This window comes from Giraffa tippelskirchi, chromosome 14 (genome assembly GCF_054371585.1).
Source record: "Giraffa tippelskirchi isolate mGirTip1 chromosome 14, T2T-mGirTip1v1.2.pri, whole genome shotgun sequence".
NCBI classification, from domain to species: domain Eukaryota; kingdom Metazoa; phylum Chordata; class Mammalia; order Artiodactyla; family Giraffidae; genus Giraffa; species Giraffa tippelskirchi.
The window spans coordinates 7,365,504-7,386,849 of NC_137288.1; the positions used below are offsets into that span (position 1 = coordinate 7,365,504).

The window sequence follows — 21,346 nt, forward strand, 5'->3', positions numbered from 1 at the left end:
TTGGTCGTCTAATTTCCTTTCACACAACCTTGGATGTCCGTATCGGGGCCTTTTCGTCGGATTGTATTGACAATTTAGGCTCTTTTCTGTTTCCGTAACCCCTTTTGCAATTCTTTGTTCGGTGCGAAAATGCATTGGCATTTTGGGAGGAATAGCATCGAAGCTGTGGATTGCCTTGTGGGGCTGTGACATCATTTTACCAATAGGAATTTTTCAAGCCCTGAGCACAGCTTCTCTCTCCAGTGATTGGTGTGGGCTTGATCTTCCTTCTTCCATCTCTCGCCGTTTTGTGAGAACAGGTGCATCCTTCCCTTCTGGGTTAGATGGACTCGTGGATATCACTTCAGTGCATGGCATTGTCAGTGGGGGTGATAATTCCCTTCTCATTGGAAGACTTTGCTGTGAGTATTAGAAATGCAAGTGACTTCTCTTCCCCTTCCTCCCTGTCCATCTCTCAGAGCCACCGGGAAACAGAGGCCTCATCCACGGTCACACAGGCCTGAGGGGGTGCAACTAGACTGTTGTTTCTTCAGGCCCTCAGTGCTGGACATCATCCGGGATCCTCTGTGTGTGTCTTCCTCAGTCTGGTGTCCCTTCAGACCTTTCCCTAGTTTTCACAGGCTTGTTGTGTTGGTGTTCTTTGTCTGTTTGGAGACGCATCCTTGATAAGCTTTGTGTTTCCACTCATTCGTCTGGCGATGTATGACCTGTCTTTTGCTTTTGTCATGAGGTCTTTCCCACAGTAGATATCTTTGATTTTGCCAAGTCCACTGTATTCTCTGGGTTTTTTTGTGGACTGCCTTTTAGTTTTGTGTGTGAAGACTCAAAGCACGTGTCCGGTTTCTGCTCATTGTTCTTCTAGATTGGTGACAAGTTTTCACGGAAAGTTTGTCTAGGGATAAGTGGAAGTGAACTCGGTGTAAGGTGTCAAGTCTCCATCTCCATTCATGTCATCCCCTGCAGTTTCCAATTCCCTGTTCCTGAGTGGTTTTGGAGACCTTGTGGGGAGTTTGGTTGCATTGGAGTTTGCATTACCACCTTGATTCGATTCACACTGTTCTGCCGTCAGGGACACTGTCAAGGGGGAGTGAGGAGCAGCCTGCACTTCCAGCAGTGACCACACGGTGGGGCGAGTGCTGCTCTCCCCTCTGGGAGCCCCAGGCCACAGGCATCCCAGTGAGGAGCCAGCTCTGTGCTCAGCTGAAAGGAGTTAGTCTCTCAGGGGCCTCTGAGCCCTTGCCTTTGGATCACCCAGGGTGGGCATTGACTGGGACAGAAAAAATTGCCCTGAATTCCATGGACGGAAGAGCCTGGCTGTGTAGAGTTCGTGGGTTGCCGTGAATCAGACACAACTGAGGACAGAAAAATTCAATACATTAAAACACTTTTGGGGGGTGGGGGTGAGTGAAAGGGGGTGATGTGGGTTTTTTTGTCTTATATAACAGCCAAGGGAAATCTAGTTTAAACCTAAATTCACATAGACGGGAAAGGTATAGCTCTCCGTCACCCTATTAAAAAAAAAAAAAAACTACTAAACTTTTCTGAAAGTTTATTTACTAGCTTCCTTGAGCAGTTCATGGTGAAGCTTTTTTTTTTTTTTTTTTTTCTGTGACATTGGCCTCATTAAAAAGTACGGTTTGCCTTTACTGGATAATTTTGTTCATTGGTTTCTTAGGGAACCTTGGTAATATTTGAGTTTCCTGGGGAGTATGGTCACATGACCTGGCCCTGGCCAATCGGTGCGTTCCACCTCCCTGGCCACTGTGATTGGCTCTGGGCTGGGGCAGTGCCCAATCGGGGCCCAGGGCCGGGCCTGACGTTGGAAGCCAGGGGAAGACGAGCTGTCGTCCTGCTGGGGTAGGGGAAGGGGTGGGGCCGGGGGAGGTCAGGCTCCAGCAGTGGGAGGGGCGTGAGGTCCGCCTGCGGCAGTTGGTGACCTTCCCGCTCCCCTCAGGGCAGAGCCGCCGGCCTGAGAATGAGGGCGCTGCTGAGCCCAGGGGCTGGGATGGCCCGTTGCTGCTGTGGTCCCAGAGCTCCACCCGAGACCTGAGGGAAACCTTCTGCCCGTGAGTCCTCTCCCGCTTGTCTGTCAGCTTGTTTGAAGCATGCTGGGTTTTCTGCCCAGCTGGCTAAGGGGAGTCCCTGGAAATGCAATGGTGTGGGTTTTGGCAGACTTCAGGGAAGACATGCCAGATGAGCCTGGGAGACTCCAGCTTAATCTGGATTCAGGAGATATCTCTTCGGGCCAGCTAGTAATTGTAGGATAAGCCTAATGAGTCTTCACAGGATGAAGAGAGTAACGTGCCAAGGTAGCATTCGATGTCCTCATTCGAGAGGATGAAGCTGGTGCTCAGAGAAGGGGGGAACTTGGCCACAGCAAGGAGGTGTGCACCCAGACAGAACCCCCAGATCCGGCCATTGGAGCTCAGGGAGGCCACTGGTGTGGCTTGTCCCTGTGGCAGGGGCCGAGGCACGCAGCCCACCCTGATTCCTGTGGGGGCCTGACTTGGGAAGTGCCATCTGGTAGCTTTGAGACTCACCAAACCAAATTGCACTGGAGAGAGGAGGGACACCTTCCTTCATCCACCCCCCACCCCCGCCGGATTCCCACATACCCTGACCCCTTTCTCCCGATTTCGGAGCCATTTCCAGAGTCCCGCTCATATGACCTCATTCGAAGTGCACTGTGGACGAGCTGCCATCTGCAGCTGCTACCACAGCGGCCAAGGGCTTTAGCTCCCGAGTACCTCCCTTCCTTTGGAACTTGGGGGCCCTCTACTCCCCACTTGCACACCACAGACCTTTGCTGAGGATTGTGGGGACCCTCACTCAGTTTGCAGCACGTTGTAGCCATCCCTGTCCTCCCTTGAAACTCAGCTTGTGAGCTCCTTTGGAGCAGCGTGGCCCACCTGGCTGCAACGGAAGAGACACAGCTGACAGTGAAACAACAGCTTAGATCTGAGAGCCGGAAAGCTCTGTCAAAAGGGACCTCCCTCTTCACGCCGTAGAGGCTGTAGGAGCCGCCAGGGTTTCGGAACCAGTGCTGGGGCCAAAATGACTCCACAGCTGTTTTCCTTCCTGGGGAGGGTTCTGGCTTGAGTGGGAATGGCTCAACTCTAAGGTTCTGAAAGCCCACTGTGTGCAGATGCACGGTACACAGAGAGGAGAAGGTGGAGTCCTGCCCTGGAGGTGCTCACAGCTCACGGATGAGCCAGGCAGGCAGGCAGGCAGGGCATGAGAACACCTGAGCTGCCTTCATGAGTGAATGGTGTGGGGGCAGAGGAAGAGAAGCCGGTCTGCTCCCTCATGTGGTGCCCAGGGCAGGTTGTCCCCAGAGGAAACCCTTACGACGGTGAGGAGAATCCCTGCTGTTTCCCAAGGGGTTCCGTCGGTGCGTGTCTTCCCCGGAGCGCTCAGGCCGTCTCTAAAGTACACTGGCCATGGGCATTGCCTCTCCTTGGAACTTCCCATGTGTTTCTCTTTTTTATGGAACAGTGATTTTCTAGAGGGGTTCTGGGCCACAAGGATGTTGGGTCATTTTCTAGCCTTCTGTCATGAAGAACGCTTTCCTGGGCGTTGGGGTGGTTTGTTGTTCCAGCTCCCTTTCTTGGCTTCTTTTGGGAGCTGGTGCAACAAGACGAGCTCAGCCTCTGCCTTCTGGCTGAGATGTCACCCTTGAAACAGCAATGCCTGCCTGGAGATAATGATGGCAGTTGCCAAAAGGGCTTCGTTTGGCACATGGTATCTTGAAAGGACGTACACCGTCCTTTCAGATATCAAAGGCTAGTTCAAATGACATAAAAATGAGAACTCTCCAATGGAGTCTTACAGTAGGTGGAGAGTCCGAAAAACACTGCTTCAGTCATTTCACGGAGAGTCATTGATTGGGGACACCAAGAATATAGGAAGGAATGCACGAAGAAAAGATGAAATTGTGTTCAGGATCGGGGGAAGGGATGAACAGGGCGTGCTTGCCTTGAATCCAGGCTTTGTTGGGGGGTGGGGCATAAAGATCAAACGGGTCTGAAACTACCAAGTGGTGATGGCAACACAGTATCACCAGAGTTACACAACAGTGTTCCCAAATTGCAACAATGATGAGAAAGTTTACGAATCCCAACTTAACCAACAAAAATACAGGAAACCATACAAAAAAGAAAACATCACCAGAAAGGTGGAAACAAACCAAATGCAAAGCAGTTCAGGGGAAAGGAACTCCATGTCCCCTGGGGGCAGACCGAGTTGCCGGCGTCCACGGTGAGCAGACAGGGATGGAGGCTGCAGAGCCGACCGCTCCCCTGGACGTGGTGTTTCCGGCAAGGGCTCTGGGTGTCTGTCCAGAGCGGGGGCTCGTTCTCCCTGCAGGGGTGGGTGAGTCATCGTGGGCGTCTGGGTGTTGCGCGGGAGCCAGGGCAGGCTCTCCCTGCCGAGGCGGTGACTCCTCCTCTGCCTCGGGTTGTCCTGCCAGAGCCCGAGCAGGTACAGGTGCACGTGGAGGTGGAGGTTCTGGCTGAGGGGGTGGGACATCAGTGCCTGGGGCTGGGGGTCCTGCAGGCACGGAGATCCGATCTGCCCAGTGTGCTGGCCAGTACCCAGCTGGCCTGGTGTCTCTGCGAGGGCAAGTCTCGGTTCTCCATCTGCCCTCGGTGGATCCCTGGGTCCTGCACCTGGAGCCACCACCTCTGTAGGGACAGGTCTGGGAAGTGGAGCCTGGTTCCAGTTGGAGGTCAGTGCTAGAGCTGGGGGAGAAGCAAAGTTTGCCCACAGGCCAGCCTTGGCATGTGCGTATCCCGGGACAGAAAGCTTCCAAGAGATTCCCAAAGAATACCCAGCGTCGGATGTCTTTTGGGACTGAAGTGTGCAAGACGGGGGGCGGGGGGTGTGAGGCCAGTGCTTGCTGCAGGCCCAGCAGCAGCTTTCGGGGACTCGTCCCTGTGTAGCTCAGCACCCCGTCCCCACACACTCCCGTGCAGCAGCCCCAGCGTCCTCACCTCTGTGCTCTGGCGTGCTGGGCTCCAGGTCCTCCTGCTGCCTCAGAGGCCGGGGTTCTCGGGACTCTGGGTCGGAGCCGGGTGTGCTGAGCTCCGTGGCAGCCTCAGACTGGGCCGGCGGGTGTATCCTAGGCGGTGTCTCTGCAGCAGGCCTTCCCCGCCTCCTCTTCTCCCCCGGTGGGGCTGATGCCTCCGTGGGCACGCTCACCTGGAGCCTGCACTGGGCCTCACGGGCGGGGGGGTGGTGCTCCGACCCCTCCCTCCGGGAGGTGGATGGGGTGTCCCCGTCCTCGGCCTCATCACGTGGGAAGCTCTGCAACGACAGTGACCGTCAGCCAGCCATGCTGGGAGTTTTCCAAGCTGGGCCTGGCCAGTGGAACCGCTGCTTCTGCCTGCTCGAACTTCTCTTCCCAGAAGGGTCAGAGACGTGTGTCTGCTCAGATCCCCACCCGGGAGGAAAGAGACCCACCTGTGGGTGTGAGGTCAGCCTGGGCGGCCGCCGCTGCCCGCACACTCCCCATCGGGCCCAGCCTGCTCTCCCCTGGGGTGTGGACACAACTTGTCCGCAGGCTTCTGACCCCACATCCGCCTGGGCTTCCTTGAGGGAGACACACCCCGAGAAACCCGCATCCACACACACAGGCAAAGGACCCGGTGTTTCCGGGTGGCATGGGCGAGGTGGCCTGGCCCGGCCTGGGGCTCCCCGTGTTACCTTTCTGTTTCTCCGGGCAAACGGCCAGAGGCCTCTCGGGGGTGTCCTGAGCCAACGTCGACAGGGTGCCCACGCACACTGCCTGTGAGCTCTCCTGAGGCCCCGGCCTCTGGGCATGGGCAAACAGCAGAACATCCTGGCAGCAAGTGATCTGGCTGGGGGCTCCTCTCCGCTCTGGAGGCCTGGATACCCGGGTTGCGGGTTCTGTTGGGTTCTGTTGCCGGCAGGTGACATCATCGCCTGGGGTTCGTGCTGAGGTCCCTTCCCCAAAACTTCCCAAGGGAATCTCTGGGTTTCTGACTGCTCGACCACCCCCCTTAGGCCATGTGCAGGCACAGAGACGCCCACACAGCCCAGCCCACAGCCCTGGGGAGGCCTGGGTGCAGCCAGGGCCTGAGCTCCGAGGGCCCTGCTGCTCTCAGACCAGGCTCCTTCTTCTCATAAGTGGTGTGGCCCTGGACAAGCATATGCCCCTCAGGGTTTCCCCAGTCTCTCCATCTGCAGAGTGGGGGTCATTCTCCCATCTGCTTCCTAGGTCTGTCGGCCTACGAGCAGCTCCATGCCTTTCCACCTGGGGCCGATATCACGTGGAGCTCGTGCGCTGAGACTTCAGAAAGAAAGATTCCATCCAGGGCTGACATAGCACAGAATGGGGCAGAACGAGGCCTGGATGTGCCGTGGTACCCAGGAAAAGGCACTCCCCCTCCTGACTGTTTTGAGACCCCGCATCCAAGCTGGAGGACAGAAAGGAAGACTCGAAGGTCTCCCTCTCTTGTAGAAAAGAGTAGCCAACTTTCTGGTCCTGTTTCCATTGAGATTCTGTTCAAGTGTCCCAGCTCGGCTTCTGCGGGTGGCTGAGCTTCTAATGGCTCCCTGCGTTCTTGTCTTTTCCTCTGCAAACCTTCCGTCCTTTTCCCCCTTCTGGGGTGGATGGGCGCTGTCATTGCTTCTACCTTCGAGACAGATTGAGGAAAAGTCTGGACCATCGACTCCTTTCCTCTCTTTGGTTCCGTGTCTCTCTCTGGCTGTGTCCCTCTCTTTTCCTTTCTCAATTCCCTCTGTGTCTTCCTCTTTCTCTCTCGTGTGTGAATGGATGGATGCTAGGAATTCCACATGTATATGATTAGATGAGGGTTATGTTTTAGGGATAGGTTAGAGGGAGAGAAAGGCTTCAGGTCGGAGTTGGTCATAGGGGAAGGGTCAAGGGTGGTGGTGGTGTTTCTTGGAATCTGAGTGCTGTGCATTCTTCGTCTCTTTCCATATGAACCCCTTCTCAGATACACCACTTGGAAGGAGTCTCTCGTGTTCCGTTTCCTATCTTTTGCATTTGTGAATGCTTAGCTTCTCTGTTGTGAAGAGGTTCCATTGGATGGAAACCCATTGGTGTACTTCGTGTACCTCTTTCCCTTAATTGAAGAGACCCATTTCTACCTCCGCCCAGCAAATGGCAAGGAGACTCTGATGTTAAGGAGCCTTTGACCTACGCTTCTTTCTAGCTATCTCATGACATCAGTCTTTAGGGTGAGGTTTTTCCCCAATATTGAGGTGGTCTGAGATCCAAACCAATAGCGTTCTTCAGATGTAGCTGTCTGGGTTTCCCATGGACATTGATTGAAGAGGCTTTCTTGTTCCCATTTGGATAATCTCCCCTTCTGTGTCAGAGATGAGTTGACGATGGATGCTGGGGTTTGTTTCTGGACCCTCAACTTTATTCCATCGATCTGGATCTGTGTGTGTTGTTGTATTCCCAATAGCATACTGTCCTGCCGCTGCTGCTGCTGCTGCTAAGTCACTTCAGTCGTGTCAGACTCTGCGCGACCCCATGGCCTGCAGCCTACCAGGCTCCTCCGTCCAGGGCATTTTCCAGGCAAGAGTACTGGAGTGGGTCGCCATTGCCTTCTCCGATACTCTCCTGAGGATCCTAGTTTGGTCGTCTAATTTCCTTTCACACAACCTTGGATGTCCGTATCGGGGCCTTTTCGTCGGATTGTATTGACAATTTAGGCTCTTTTCTGTTTCCGTAACCCCTTTTGCAATTCTTTGTTCGGTGCGAAAATGCATTGGCATTTTGGGAGGAATAGCATCGAAGCTGTGGATTGCCTTGTGGGGCTGTGACATCATTTTACCAATAGGAATTTTTCAAGCCCTGAGCACAGCTTCTCTCTCCAGTGATTGGTGTGGGCTTGATCTTCCTTCTTCCATCTCTCGCCGTTTTGTGAGAACAGGTGCATCCTTCCCTTCTGGGTTAGATGGACTCGTGGATATCACTTCAGTGCATGGCATTGTCAGTGGGGGTGATAATTCCCTTCTCATTGGAAGACTTTGCTGTGAGTATTAGAAATGCAAGTGACTTCTCTTCCCCTTCCTCCCTGTCCATCTCTCAGAGCCACCGGGAAACAGAGGCCTCATCCACGGTCACACAGGCCTGAGGGGGTGCAACTAGACTGTTGTTTCTTCAGGCCCTCAGTGCTGGACATCATCCGGGATCCTCTGTGTGTGTCTTCCTCAGTCTGGTGTCCCTTCAGACCTTTCCCTAGTTTTCACAGGCTTGTTGTGTTGGTGTTCTTTGTCTGTTTGGAGACACATCCTTGATAAGCTTTGTGTTTCCACTCATTCGTCTGGCGATGTATGACCTGTCTTTTGCTTTTGTCATGAGGTCTTTCCCACAGTAGATATCTTTGATTTTGCCAAGTCCACTGTATTCTCTGGGTTTTTTTGTGGACTGCCTTTTAGTTTTGTGTGTGAAGACTCAAAGCACGTGTCCGGTTTCTGCTCATTGTTCTTCTAGATTGGTGACAAGTTTTCACGGAAAGTTTGTCTAGGGATAAGTGGAAGTGAACTCGGTGTAAGGTGTCAAGTCTCCATCTCCATTCATGTCATCCCCTGCAGTTTCCAATTCCCTGTTCCTGAGTGGTTTTGGAGACCTTGTGGGGAGTTTGGTTGCATTGGAGTTTGCATTACCACCTTGATTCGATTCACACTGTTCTGCCGTCAGGGACACTGTCAAGGGGGAGTGAGGAGCAGCCTGCACTTCCAGCAGTGACCACACGGTGGGGCGAGTGCTGCTCTCCCCTCTGGGAGCCCCAGGCCACAGGCATCCCAGTGAGGAGCCAGCTCTGTGCTCAGCTGAAAGGAGTTAGTCTCTCAGGGGCCTCTGAGCCCTTGCCTTTGGATCACCCAGGGTGGGCATTGACTGGGACAGAAAAAATTGCCCTGAATTCCATGGACGGAAGAGCCTGGCTGTGTAGAGTTCGTGGGTTGCCGTGAATCAGACACAACTGAGGACAGAAAAATTCAATACATTAAAACACTTTTGGGGGGTGGGGGTGAGTGAAAGGGGGTGATGTGGGTTTTTTTGTCTTATATAACAGCCAAGGGAAATCTAGTTTAAACCTAAATTCACATAGACGGGAAAGGTATAGCTCTCCGTCACCCTATTTAAAAAAAAAAAAAAAAAACTACTAAACTTTTCTGAAAGTTTATTTACTAGCTTCCTTGAGCAGTTCATGGTGAAGGTTTTTTTTTTTTTTTTCTGTGACATTGGCCTCATTAAAAAGTACGGTTTGCCTTTACTGGATAATTTTGTTCATTGGTTTCTTAGGGAACCTTGGTAATATTTGAGTTTCCTGGGGAGTATGGTCACATGACCTGGCCCTGGCCAATCGGTGCGTTCCACCTCCCTGGCCACTGTGATTGGCTCCGGGCTGGGGCAGTGCCCAATCGGGGCCCAGGGCCGGGCCTGACGTTGGAAGCCAGGGGAAGACGAGCTGTCGTCCTGCTGGGGTAGGGGAAGGGGTGGGGCCGGGGGAGGTCAGGCTCCAGCAGTGGGAGGGGCGTGAGGTCCGCCTGCGGCAGTTGGTGACCTTCCCGCTCCCCTCAGGGCAGAGCCGCCGGCCTGAGAATGAGGGCGCTGCTGAGCCCAGGGGCTGGGATGGCCCGTTGCTGCTGTGGTCCCAGAGCTCCACCCGAGACCTGAGGGAAACCTTCTGCCCGTGAGTCCTCTCCCGCTTGTCTGTCAGCTTGTTTGAAGCATGCTGGGTTTTCTGCCCAGCTGGCTAAGGGGAGTCCCTGGAAATGCAATGGTGTGGGTTTTGGCAGACTTCAGGGAAGACATGCCAGATGAGCCTGGGAGACTCCAGCTTAATCTGGATTCAGGAGATATCTCTTCGGGCCAGCTAGTAATTGTAGGATAAGCCTAATGAGTCTTCACAGGATGAAGAGAGTAACGTGCCAAGGTAGCATTCGATGTCCTCATTCGAGAGGATGAAGCTGGTGCTCAGAGAAGGGGGGGACTTGGCCACAGCAAGGAGGTGTGCACCCAGACAGAACCCCCAGATCCGGCCATTGGAGCTCAGGGAGGCCACTGGTGTGGCTTGTCCCTGTGGCAGGGGCCGAGGCACGCAGCCCACCCTGATTCCTGTGGGGGCCTGACTTGGGAAGTGCCATCTGGTAGCTTTGAGACTCACCAAACCAAATTGCACTGGAGAGAGGAGGGACACCTTCCTTCATCCACCCCCCACCCCCGCCGGCTTCCCACATACCCTGACCCCTTTCTCTCGATATCGGAGCCATTTCCAGAGTCCCGCTCATATGACCTCATTCGAAGTGCACTGTGGACGAGCTGCCATCTGCAGCTGCTACCACAGCGGCCAAGGGCTTTAGCTCCCGAGTACCTCCCTTCCTTTGGAACTTGGGGGCCCTCTACTCCCCACTTGAACACCACAGACCTTTGCTGAGGATTGTGGGGACCCTCACTCAGTTTGCAGCACGTTGTAGCCATCCCTGTCCTCCCTTGAAACTCAGCTTGTGAGCTCCTTTGGAGCAGCGTGGCCCACCTGGCTGCAACGGAAGAGACACAGCTGACAGTGAAACAACAGCTTAGATCTGAGAGCCGGAAAGCTCTGTCAAAAGGGACCTCCCTCTTCACGCCGTAGAGGCTGTAGGAGCCGCCAGGGTTTCGGAACCAGTGCTGGGGCCAAAATGACTCCACAGCTGTTTTCCTTCCTGGGGAGGGTTCTGGCTTGAGTGGGAATGGCTCAACTCTAAGGTTCTGAAAGCCCACTGTGTGCAGATGCACGGTACACAGAGAGGAGAAGGTGGAGTCCTGCCCTGGAGGTGCTCACAGCTCACGGATGAGCCAGGCAGGCAGGCAGGCAGGGCATGAGAACACCTGAGCTGCCTTCATGAGTGAATGGTGTGGGGGCAGAGGAAGAGAAGCCGGTCTGCTCCCTCATGTGGTGCCCAGGGCAGGTTGTCCCCAGAGGAAACCCTTACGACGGTGAGGAGAATCCCTGCTGTTTCCCAAGGGGTTCCGTCGGTGCGTGTCTTCCCCGGAGCGCTCAGGCCGTCTCTAAAGTACACTGGCCATGGGCATTGCCTCTCCTTGGAACTTCCCATGTGTTTCTCTTTTTTATGGAACAGTGATTTTCTAGAGGGGTTCTGGGCCACAAGGATGTTGGGTCATTTTCTAGCCTTCTGTCATGAAGAACGCTTTCCTGGGCGTTGGGGTGGTTTGTTGTTCCAGCTCCCTTTCTTGGCTTCTTTTGGGAGCTGGTGCAACAAGACGAGCTCAGCCTCTGCCTTCTGGCTGAGATGTCACCCTTGAAACAGCAATGCCTGCCTGGAGATAATGATGGCAGTTGCCAAAAGGGCTTCGTTTGGCACATGGTATCTTGAAAGGACGTACACCGTCCTTTCAGATATCAAAGGCTAGTTCAAATGACATAAAAATGAGAATTCTCCAATGGAGTCTTACAGTAGGTGGAGAGTCCGAAAAACACTGCTTCAGTCATTTCACGGAGAGTCATTGATTGGGGACACCAAGAATATAGGAAGGAATGCACAAAGAAAAGATGAAATTGTGTTCAGGATCGGGGGAAGGGATGAACAGGGCGTGCTTGCCTTGAATCCAGGCTTTGTTGGGGGGTGGGGCATAAAGATCAAACGGGTCTGAAACTACCAAGTGGTGATGGCAACACAGTATCACCAGAGTTACACAACAGTGTTCCCAAATTGCAACAATGATGAGAAAGTTTACGAATCCCAACTTAACCAACAAAAATACAGGAAACCATACAAAAAAGAAAACATCACCAGAAAGGTGGAAACAAACCAAATGCAAAGCAGTTCAGGGGAAAGGAACTCCATGTCCCCTGGGGGCAGACCGAGTTGCCGGCGTCCACGGTGAGCAGACAGGGATGGAGGCTGCAGAGCCGACCGCTCCCCTGGACGTGGTGTTTCCGGCAAGGGCTCTGGGTGTCTGTCCAGAGCGGGGGCTCGTTCTCCCTGCAGGGGTGGGTGAGTCATCGTGGGCGTCTGGGTGTTGCGCGGGAGCCAGGGCAGGCTCTCCCTGCCGAGGCGGTGACTCCTCCTCTGCCTCGGGTTGTCCTGCCAGAGCCCGAGCAGGTACAGGTGCACGTGGAGGTGGAGGTTCTGGCTGAGGGGGTGGGACATCAGTGCCTGGGGCTGGGGGTCCTGCAGGCACGGAGATCCGATCTGCCCGGTGTGCTGGCCAGTACCCAGCTGGCCTGGTGTCTCTGCGAGGGCAAGTCTCGGTTCTCCATCTGCCCTCGGTGGATCCCTGGGTCCTGCACCTGGAGCCACCACCTCTGTAGGGACAGGTCTGGGAAGTGGAGCCTGGTTCCAGTTGGAGGTCAGTGCTAGAGCTGGGGGAGAAGCAAAGTTTGCCCACAGGCCAGCCTTGGCATGTGCGTATCCCGGGACAGAAAGCTTCCAAGAGATTCCCAAAGAATACCCAGCGTCGGATGTCTTTTGGGACTGAAGTGTGCAAGACGGGGGGCGGGGGGTGTGAGGCCAGTGCTTGCTGCAGGCCCAGCAGCAGCTTTCGGGGACTCGTCCCTGTGTAGCTCAGCACCCCGTCCCCACACACTCCCGTGCAGCAGCCCCAGCGTCCTCACCTCTGTGCTCTGGCGTGCTGGGCTCCAGGTCCTCCTGCTGCCTCAGAGGCCGGGGTTCTCGGGACTCTGGGTCGGAGCCGGGTGTGCTGAGCTCCGTGGCAGCCTCAGACTGGGCCGGCGGGTGTATCCTAGGCGGTGTCTCTGCAGCAGGCCTTCCCCGCCTCCTCTTCTCCCCCGGTGGGGCTGATGCCTCCGTGGGCACGCTCACCTGGAGCCTGCACTGGGCCTCACGGGCGGGGGGGTGGTGCTCCGACCCCTCCCTCCGGGAGGTGGATGGGGTGTCCCCGTCCTCGGCCTCATCACGTGGGAAGCTCTGCAACGACAGTGACCGTCAGCCAGCCATGCTGGGAGTTTTCCAAGCTGGGCCTGGCCAGTGGAACCGCTGCTTCTGCCTGCTCGAACTTCTCTTCCCAGAAGGGTCAGAGACGTGTGTCTGCTCAGATCCCCACCCGGGAGGAAAGAGACCCACCTGTGGGTGTGAGGTCAGCCTGGGCGGCCGCCGCTGCCCGCACACTCCCCATCGGGCCCAGCCTGCTCTCCCCTGGGGTGTGGACACAACTTGTCCGCAGGCTTCTGACCCCACATCCGCCTGGGCTTCCTTGAGGGAGACACACCCCGAGAAACCCGCATCCACACACACAGGCAAAGGACCCGGTGTTTCCGGGTGGCATGGGCGAGGTGGCCTGGCCCGGCCTGGGGCTCCCTGTGTTACCTTTCTGTTTCTCCGGGCAAACGGCCAGAGGCCTCTCGGGGGTGTCCTGAGCCAACGTCGACAGGGTGCCCACGCACACTGCCTGTGAGCTCTCCTGAGGCCCCGGCCTCTGGGCATGGGCAAACAGCAGAACATCCTGGCAGCAAGTGATCTGGCTGGGGGCTCCTCTCCGCTCTGGAGGCCTGGATACCCGGGTTGCGGGTTCTGTTGGGTTCTGTTGCCGGCAGGTGACATCATCGCCTGGGGTTCGTGCTGAGGTCCCTTCCCCAAAACTTCCCAAGGGAATCTCTGGGTTTCTGACTGCTCGACCACCCCCCTTAGGCCATGTGCAGGCACAGAGACGCCCACACAGCCCAGCCCACAGCCCTGGGGAGGCCTGGGTGCAGCCAGGGCCTGAGCTCCGAGGGCCCTGCTGCTCTCAGACCAGGCTCCTTCTTCTCATAAGTGGTGTGGCCCTGGACAAGCATATGCCCCTCAGGGTTTCCCCAGTCTCTCCATCTGCAGAGTGGGGGTCATTCTCCCATCTGCTTCCTAGGTCTGTCGGCCTACGAGCAGCTCCATGCCTTTCCACCTGGGGCCGATATCACGTGGAGCTCGTGCGCTGAGACTTCAGAAAGAAAGATTCCATCCAGGGCTGACATAGCACAGAATGGGGCAGAACGAGGCCTGGATGTGCCGTGGTACCCAGGAAAAGGCACTCCCCCTCCTGACTGTTTTGAGACCCCGCATCCAAGTTGGAGGACCGAAAGGAAGACTCGAAGGTCTCCCTCTCTTGTAGAAAAGAGTAGCCAACTTTCTGGTCCTGTTTCCATTGAGATTCTGTTCAAGTGTCCCAGCTCGGCTTCTGTGGGTGGCTGAGCTTCTAGTGGCTCCCTGCGTTCTTGTCTTTTCCTCTGCAAACCTTCCGTCCTTTTCTCCCTTCTGGGGTGGATGGGCGCTGTCATTGCTTCTACCTTCGAGACAGATTGAGGAAAAGTCTGGACCATCGACTCCTTTCCTCTCTTTGGTTCCGTGTCTCTCTCTGGCTGTGTCCCTCTCTTTTCCTTTCTCAATTCCCTCTGTGTCTTCCTCTTTCTCTCTCGTGTGTGAATGGATGGATGCTAGGAATTCCACATGTATATGATTAGATGAGGGTTATGTTTTAGGGATAGGTTAGAGGGAGAGAAAGGCTTCAGGTCGGAGTTGGTCATAGGGGAAGGGTCAAGGGTGGTGGTGGTGTTTCTTGGAATCTGAGTGCTGTGCATTCTTCGTCTCTTTCCATATGAACCCCTTCTCAGATACACCACTTGGAAGGAGTCTCTCGTGTTCCGTTTCCTATCTTTTGCATTTGTGAATGCTTAGCTTCTCTGTTGTGAAGAGGTTCCATTGGATGGAAACCCATTGGTGTACTTCGTGTACCTCTTTCCCTTAATTGAAGAGACCCATTTCTACCTCCGCCCAGCAAATGGCAAGGAGACTCTGATGTTAAGGAGCCTTTGACCTACGCTTCTTTCTAGCTATCTCATGACATCAGTCTTTAGGGTGAGGTTTTTCCCCAATATTGAGGTGGTCTGAGATCCAAACCAATAGCGTTCTTCAGATGTAGCTGTCTGGGTTTCCCATGGACATTGATTGAAGAGGCTTTCTTGTTCCCATTTGGATAATCTCCCCTTCTGTGTCAGAGATGAGTTGACGATGGATGCTGGGGTTTGTTTCTGGACCCTCAACTTTATTCCATCGATCTGGATCTGTGTGTGTTGTTGTATTCCCAATAGCATACTGTCCTGCCGCTGCTGCTGCTGCTGCTAAGTCACTTCAGTCGTGTCAGACTCTGCGCGACCCCATGGCCTGCAGCCTACCAGGCTCCTCCGTCCAGGGCATTTTCCAGGCAAGAGTACTGGAGTGGGTCGCCATTGCCTTCTCCGATACTCTCCTGAGGATCCTAGTTTGGTCGTCTAATTTCCTTTCACACAACCTTGGATGTCCGTATCGGGGCCTTTTCGTCGGATTGTATTGACAATTTAGGCTCTTTTCTGTTTCCGTAACCCCTTTTGCAATTCTTTGTTCGGTGCGAAAATGCATTGGCATTTTGGGAGGAATAGCATCGAAGCTGTGGATTGCCTTGTGGGGCTGTGACATCATTTTACCAATAGGAATTTTTCAAGCCCTGAGCACAGCTTCTCTCTCCAGTGATTGGTGTGGGCTTGATCTTCCTTCTTCCATCTCTCGCCGTTTTGTGAGAACAGGTGCATCCTTCCCTTCTGGGTTAGATGGACTCGTGGATATCACTTCAGTGCATGGCATTGTCAGTGGGGGTGATAATTCCCTTCTCATTGGAAGACTTTGCTGTGAGTATTAGAAATGCAAGTGACTTCTCTTCCCCTTCCTCCCTGTCCATCTCTCAGAGCCACCGGGAAACAGAGGCCTCATCCACGGTCACACAGGCCTGAGGGGGTGCAACTAGACTGTTGTTTCTTCAGGCCCTCAGTGCTGGACATCATCCGGGATCCTCTGTGTGTGTCTTCCTCAGTCTGGTGTCCCTTCAGACCTTTCCCTAGTTTTCACAGGCTTGTTGTGTTGGTGTTCTTTGTCTGTTTGGAGACACATCCTTGATAAGCTTTGTGTTTCCACTCATTCGTCTGGCGATGTATGACCTGTCTTTTGCTTTTGTCATGAGGTCTTTCCCACAGTAGATATCTTTGATTTTGCCAAGTCCACTGTATTCTCTGGGTTTTTTTGTGGACTGCCTTTTAGTTTTGTGTGTGAAGACTCAAAGCACGTGTCCGGTTTCTGCTCATTGTTCTTCTAGATTGGTGACAAGTTTTCACGGAAAGTTTGTCTAGGGATAAGTGGAAGTGAACTCGGTGTAAGGTGTCAAGTCTCCATCTCCATTCATGTCATCCCCTGCAGTTTCCAATTCCCTGTTCCTGAGTGGTTTTGGAGACCTTGTGGGGAGTTTGGTTGCATTGGAGTTTGCATTACCACCTTGATTCGATTCACACTGTTCTGCCGTCAGGGACACTGTCAAGGGGGAGTGAGGAGCAGCCTGCACTTCCAGCAGTGACCACACGGTGGGGCGAGTGCTGCTCTCCCCTCTGGGAGCCCCAGGCCACAGGCATCCCAGTGAGGAGCCAGCTCTGTGCTCAGCTGAAAGGAGTTAGTCTCTCAGGGGCCTCTGAGCCCTTGCCTTTGGATCACCCAGGGTGGGCATTGACTGGGACAGAAAAAATTGCCCTGAATTCCATGGACGGAAGAGCCTGGCTGTGTAGAGTTCGTGGGTTGCCGTGAATCAGACACAACTGAGGACAGAAAAATTCAATACATTAAAACACTTTTGGGGGGTGGGGGTGAGTGAAAGGGGGTGATGTGGGTTTTTTTGTCTTATATAACAGCCAAGGGAAATCTAGTTTAAACCTAAATTCACATAGACGGGAAAGGTATAGCTCTCCGTCACCCTATTTAAAAAAAAAAAAAAAAAACTACTAAACTTTTCTGAAAGTTTATTTACTAGCTTCCTTGAGCAGTTCATGGTGAAGGTTTTTTTTTTTTTTTTCTGTGACATTGGCCTCATTAAAAAGTACGGTTTGCCTTTACTGGATAATTTTGTTCATTGGTTTCTTAGGGAACCTTGGTAATATTTGAGTTTCCTGGGGAGTATGGTCACATGACCTGGCCCTGGCCAATCGGTGCGTTCCACCTCCCTGGCCACTGTGATTGGCTCCGGGCTGGGGCAGTGCCCAATCGGGGCCCAGGGCCGGGCCTGACGTTGGAAGCCAGGGGAAGACGAGCTGTCGTCCTGCTGGGGTAGGGGAAGGGGTGGGGCCGGGGGAGGTCAGGCTCCAGCAGTGGGAGGGGCGTGAGGTCCGCCTGCGGCAGTTGGTGACCTTCCCGCTCCCCTCAGGGCAGAGCCGCCGGCCTGAGAATGAGGGCGCTGCTGAGCCCAGGGGCTGGGATGGCCCGTTGCTGCTGTGGTCCCAGAGCTCCACCCGAGACCTGAGGGAAACCTTCTGCCCGTGAGTCCTCTCCCGCTTGTCTGTCAGCTTGTTTGAAGCATGCTGGGTTTTCTGCCCAGCTGGCTAAGGGGAGTCCCTGGAAATGCAATGGTGTGGGTTTTGGCAGACTTCAGGGAAGACATGCCAGATGAGCCTGGGAGACTCCAGCTTAATCTGGATTCAGGAGATATCTCTTCGGGCCAGCTAGTAATTGTAGGATAAGCCTAATGAGTCTTCACAGGATGAAGAGAGTAACGTGCCAAGGTAGCATTCGATGTCCTCATTCGAGAGGATGAAGCTGGTGCTCAGAGAAGGGGGGGACTTGGCCACAGCAAGGAGGTGTGCACCCAGACAGAACCCCCAGATCCGGCCATTGGAGCTCAGGGAGGCCACTGGTGTGGCTTGTCCCTGTGGCAGGGGCCGAGGCACGCAGCCCACCCTGATTCCTGTGGGGGCCTGACTTGGGAAGTGCCATCTGGTAGCTTTGAGACTCACCAAACCAAATTGCACTGGAGAGAGGAGGGACACCTTCCTTCATCCACCCCCCACCCCCGCCGGCTTCCCACATACCCTGACCCCTTTCTCTCGATATCGGAGCCATTTCCAGAGTCCCGCTCATATGACCTCATTCGAAGTGCACTGTGGACGAGCTGCCATCTGCAGCTGCTACCACAGCGGCCAAGGGCTTTAGCTCCCGAGTACCTCCCTTCCTTTGGAACTTGGGGGCCCTCTACTCCCCACTTGAACACCACAGACCTTTGCTGAGGATTGTGGGGACCCTCACTCAGTTTGCAGCACGTTGTAGCCATCCCTGTCCTCCCTTGAAACTCAGCTTGTGAGCTCCTTTGGAGCAGCGTGGCCCACCTGGCTGCAACGGAAGAGACACAGCTGACAGTGAAACAACAGCTTAGATCTGAGAGCCGGAAAGCTCTGTCAAAAGGGACCTCCCTCTTCACGCCGTAGAGGCTGTAGGAGCCGCCAGGGTTTCGGAACCAGTGCTGGGGCCAAAATGACTCCACAGCTGTTTTCCTTCCTGGGGAGGGTTCTGGCTTGAGTGGGAATGGCTCAACTCTAAGGTTCTGAAAGCCCACTGTGTGCAGATGCACGGTACACAGAGAGGAGAAGGTGGAGTCCTGCCCTGGAGGTGCTCACAGCTCACGGATGAGCCAGGCAGGCAGGCAGGCAGGGCATGAGAACACCTGAGCTGCCTTCATGAGTGAATGGTGTGGGGGCAGAGGAAGAGAAGCCGGTCTGCTCCCTCATGTGGTGCCCAGGGCAGGTTGTCCCCAGAGGAAACCCTTACGACGGTGAGGAGAATCCCTGCTGTTTCCCAAGGGGTTCCGTCGGTGCGTGTCTTCCCCGGAGCGCTCAGGCCGTCTCTAAAGTACACTGGCCATGGGCATTGCCTCTCCTTGGAACTTCCCATGTGTTTCTCTTTTTTATGGAACAGTGATTTTCTAGAGGGGTTCTGGGCCACAAGGATGTTGGGTCATTTTCTAGCCTTCTGTCATGAAGAACGCTTTCCTGGGCGTTGGGGTGGTTTGTTGTTCCAGCTCCCTTTCTTGGCTTCTTTTGGGAGCTGGTGCAACAAGACGAGCTCAGCCTCTGCCTTCTGGCTGAGATGTCACCCTTGAAACAGCAATGCCTGCCTGGAGATAATGATGGCAGTTGCCAAAAGGGCTTCGTTTGGCACATGGTATCTTGAAAGGACGTACACCGTCCTTTCAGATATCAAAGGCTAGTTCAAATGACATAAAAATGAGAACTCTCCAATGGAGTCTTACAGTAGGTGGAGAGTCCGAAAAACACTGCTTCAGTCATTTCACGGAGAGTCATTGATTGGGGACACCAAGAATATAGGAAGGAATGCACAAAGAAAAGATGAAATTGTGTTCAGGATCGGGGGAAGGGATGAACAGGGCGTGCTTGCCTTGAATCCAGGCTTTGTTGGGGGGTGGGGCATAAAGATCAAACGGGTCTGAAACTACCAAGTGGTGATGGCAACACAGTATCACCAGAGTTACACAACAGTGTTCCCAAATTGCAACAATGATGAGAAAGTTTACGAATCCCAACTTAACCAACAAAAATACAGGAAACCATACAAAAAAGAAAACATCACCAGAAAGGTGGAAACAAACCAAATGCAAAGCAGTTCAGGGGAAAGGAACTCCATGTCCCCTGGGGGCAGACCGAGTTGCCGGCGTCCACGGTGAGCAGACAGGGATGGAGGCTGCAGAGCCGACCGCTCCCCTGGACGTGGTGTTTCCGGCAAGGGCTCTGGGTGTCTGTCCAGAGCGGGGGCTCGTTCTCCCTGCAGGGGTGGGTGAGTCATCGTGGGCGTCTGGGTGTTGCGCGGGAGCCAGGGCAGGCTCTCCCTGCCGAGGCGGTGACTCCTCCTCTGCCTCGGGTTGTCCTGCCAGAGCCCGAGCAGGTACAGGTGCACGTGGAGGTGGAGGTTCTGGCTGAGGGGGTGGGACATCAGTGCCTGGGGCTGGGGGTCCTGCAGGCACGGAGATCCGATCTGCCCGGTGTGCTGGCCAGTACCCAGCTGGCCTGGTGTCTCTGCGAGGGCAAGTCTCGGTTCTCCATCTGCCCTCGGTGGATCCCTGGGTCCTGCACCTGGAGCCACCACCTCTGTAGGGACAGGTCTGGGAAGTGGAGCCTGGTTCCAGTTGGAGGTCAGTGCTAGAGCTGGGGGAGAAGCAAAGTTTGCCCACAGGCCAGCCTTGGCATGTGCGTATCCCGGGACAGAAAGCTTCCAAGAGATTCCCAAAGAATACCCAGCGTCGGATGTCTTTTGGGACTGAAGTGTGCAAGACGGGGGGCGGGGGGTGTGAGGCCAGTGCTTGCTGCAGGCCCAGCAGCAGCTTTCGGGGACTCGTCCCTGTGTAGCTCAGCACCCCGTCCCCACACACTCCCGTGCAGCAGCCCCAGCGTCCTCACCTCTGTGCTCTGGCGTGCTGGGCTCCAGGTCCTCCTGCTGCCTCAGAGGCCGGGGTTCTCGGGACTCTGGGTCGGAGCCGGGTGTGCTGAGCTCCGTGGCAGCCTCAGACTGGGCCGGCGGGTGTATCCTAGGCGGTGTCTCTGCAGCAGGCCTTCCCCGCCTCCTCTTCTCCCCCGGTGGGGCTGATGCCTCCGTGGGCACGCTCACCTGGAGCCTGCACTGGGCCTCACGGGCGGGGGGGTGGTGCTCCGACCCCTCCCTCCGGGAGGTGGATGGGGTGTCCCCGTCCTCGGCCTCATCACGTGGGAAGCTCTGCAACGACAGTGACCGTCAGCCAGCCATGCTGGGAGTTTTCCAAGCTGGGCCTGGCCAGTGGAACCGCTGCTTCTGCCTGCTCGAACTTCTCTTCCCAGAAGGGTCAGAGACGTGTGTCTGCTCAGATCCCCACCCGGGAGGAAAGAGACCCACCTGTGGGTGTGAGGTCAGCCTGGGCGGCCGCCGCTGCCCGCACACTCCCCATCGGGCCCAGCCTGCTCTCCCCTGGGGTGTGGACACAACTTGTCCGCAGGCTTCTGACCCCACATCCGCCTGGGCTTCCTTGAGGGAGACACACCCCGAGAAACCCGCATCCACACACACAGGCAAAGGACCCGGTGTTTCCGGGTGGCATGGGCGAGGTGGCCTGGCCCGGCCTGGGGCTCCCTGTGTTACCTTTCTGTTTCTCCGGGCAAACGGCCAGAGGCCTCTCGGGGGTGTCCTGAGCCAACGTCGACAGGGTGCCCACGCACACTGCCTGTGAGCTCTCCTGAGGCCCCGGCCTCTGGGCATGGGCAAACAGCAGAACATCCTGGCAGCAAGTGATCTGGCTGGGGGCTCCTCTCCGCTCTGGAGGCCTGGATACCCGGGTTGCGGGTTCTGTTGGGTTCTGTTGCCGGCAGGTGACATCATCGCCTGGGGTTCGTGCTGAGGTCCCTTCCCCAAAACTTCCCAAGGGAATCTCTGGGTTTCTGACTGCTCGACCACCCCCCTTAGGCCATGTGCAGGCACAGAGACGCCCACACAGCCCAGCCCACAGCCCTGGGGAGGCCTGGGTGCA

The 21,346-nt window shown here is 55.3% G+C and overlaps 2 protein-coding genes across 3 annotated transcripts; both read right to left on the reverse strand.

Annotated features, from left to right (window-relative positions):
• Nucleotides 1-3,206: 3,206 nt before the first annotated feature.
• LOC145533839 (uncharacterized) lies at nt 3,207-13,508 on the reverse strand. Of its 2 annotated transcripts, XM_081561178.1 has the most exons (5): nt 13,333-13,508; nt 12,621-12,933; nt 5,704-8,981; nt 4,992-5,304; nt 3,207-4,739 (listed from the first exon to the last, which is right to left on the reverse strand). In XM_081561178.1, exons 3-5 carry the CDS (start codon nt 5,938-5,940, stop codon nt 4,108-4,110), a joined length of 1,182 nt encoding a protein of 393 aa, XP_081417304.1. In that variant the 5' UTR covers nt 5,941-8,981; nt 12,621-12,933; nt 13,333-13,508; the 3' UTR covers nt 3,207-4,107. The 2 variants fall into 2 exon arrangements, with proteins under 2 accessions (XP_081417304.1, XP_081417305.1); XM_081561179.1 differs by lacking the exons at nt 3,207-4,739; nt 4,992-5,304 and having other exon boundaries at nt 7,061-12,368; nt 13,333-13,502.
• A 4,956-nt stretch (nt 13,509-18,464) lies between these two features.
• LOC145534054 (uncharacterized) lies at nt 18,465-21,131 on the reverse strand. The gene is made up of 3 exons (XM_081561421.1): nt 20,962-21,131; nt 20,250-20,562; nt 18,465-19,997 (listed from the first exon to the last, which is right to left on the reverse strand). Exons 1-3 carry the CDS (start codon nt 21,094-21,096, stop codon nt 19,366-19,368), a joined length of 1,080 nt encoding a protein of 359 aa, XP_081417547.1. The 5' UTR covers nt 21,097-21,131; the 3' UTR covers nt 18,465-19,365.
• Nucleotides 21,132-21,346: the final 215 nt, after the last annotated feature.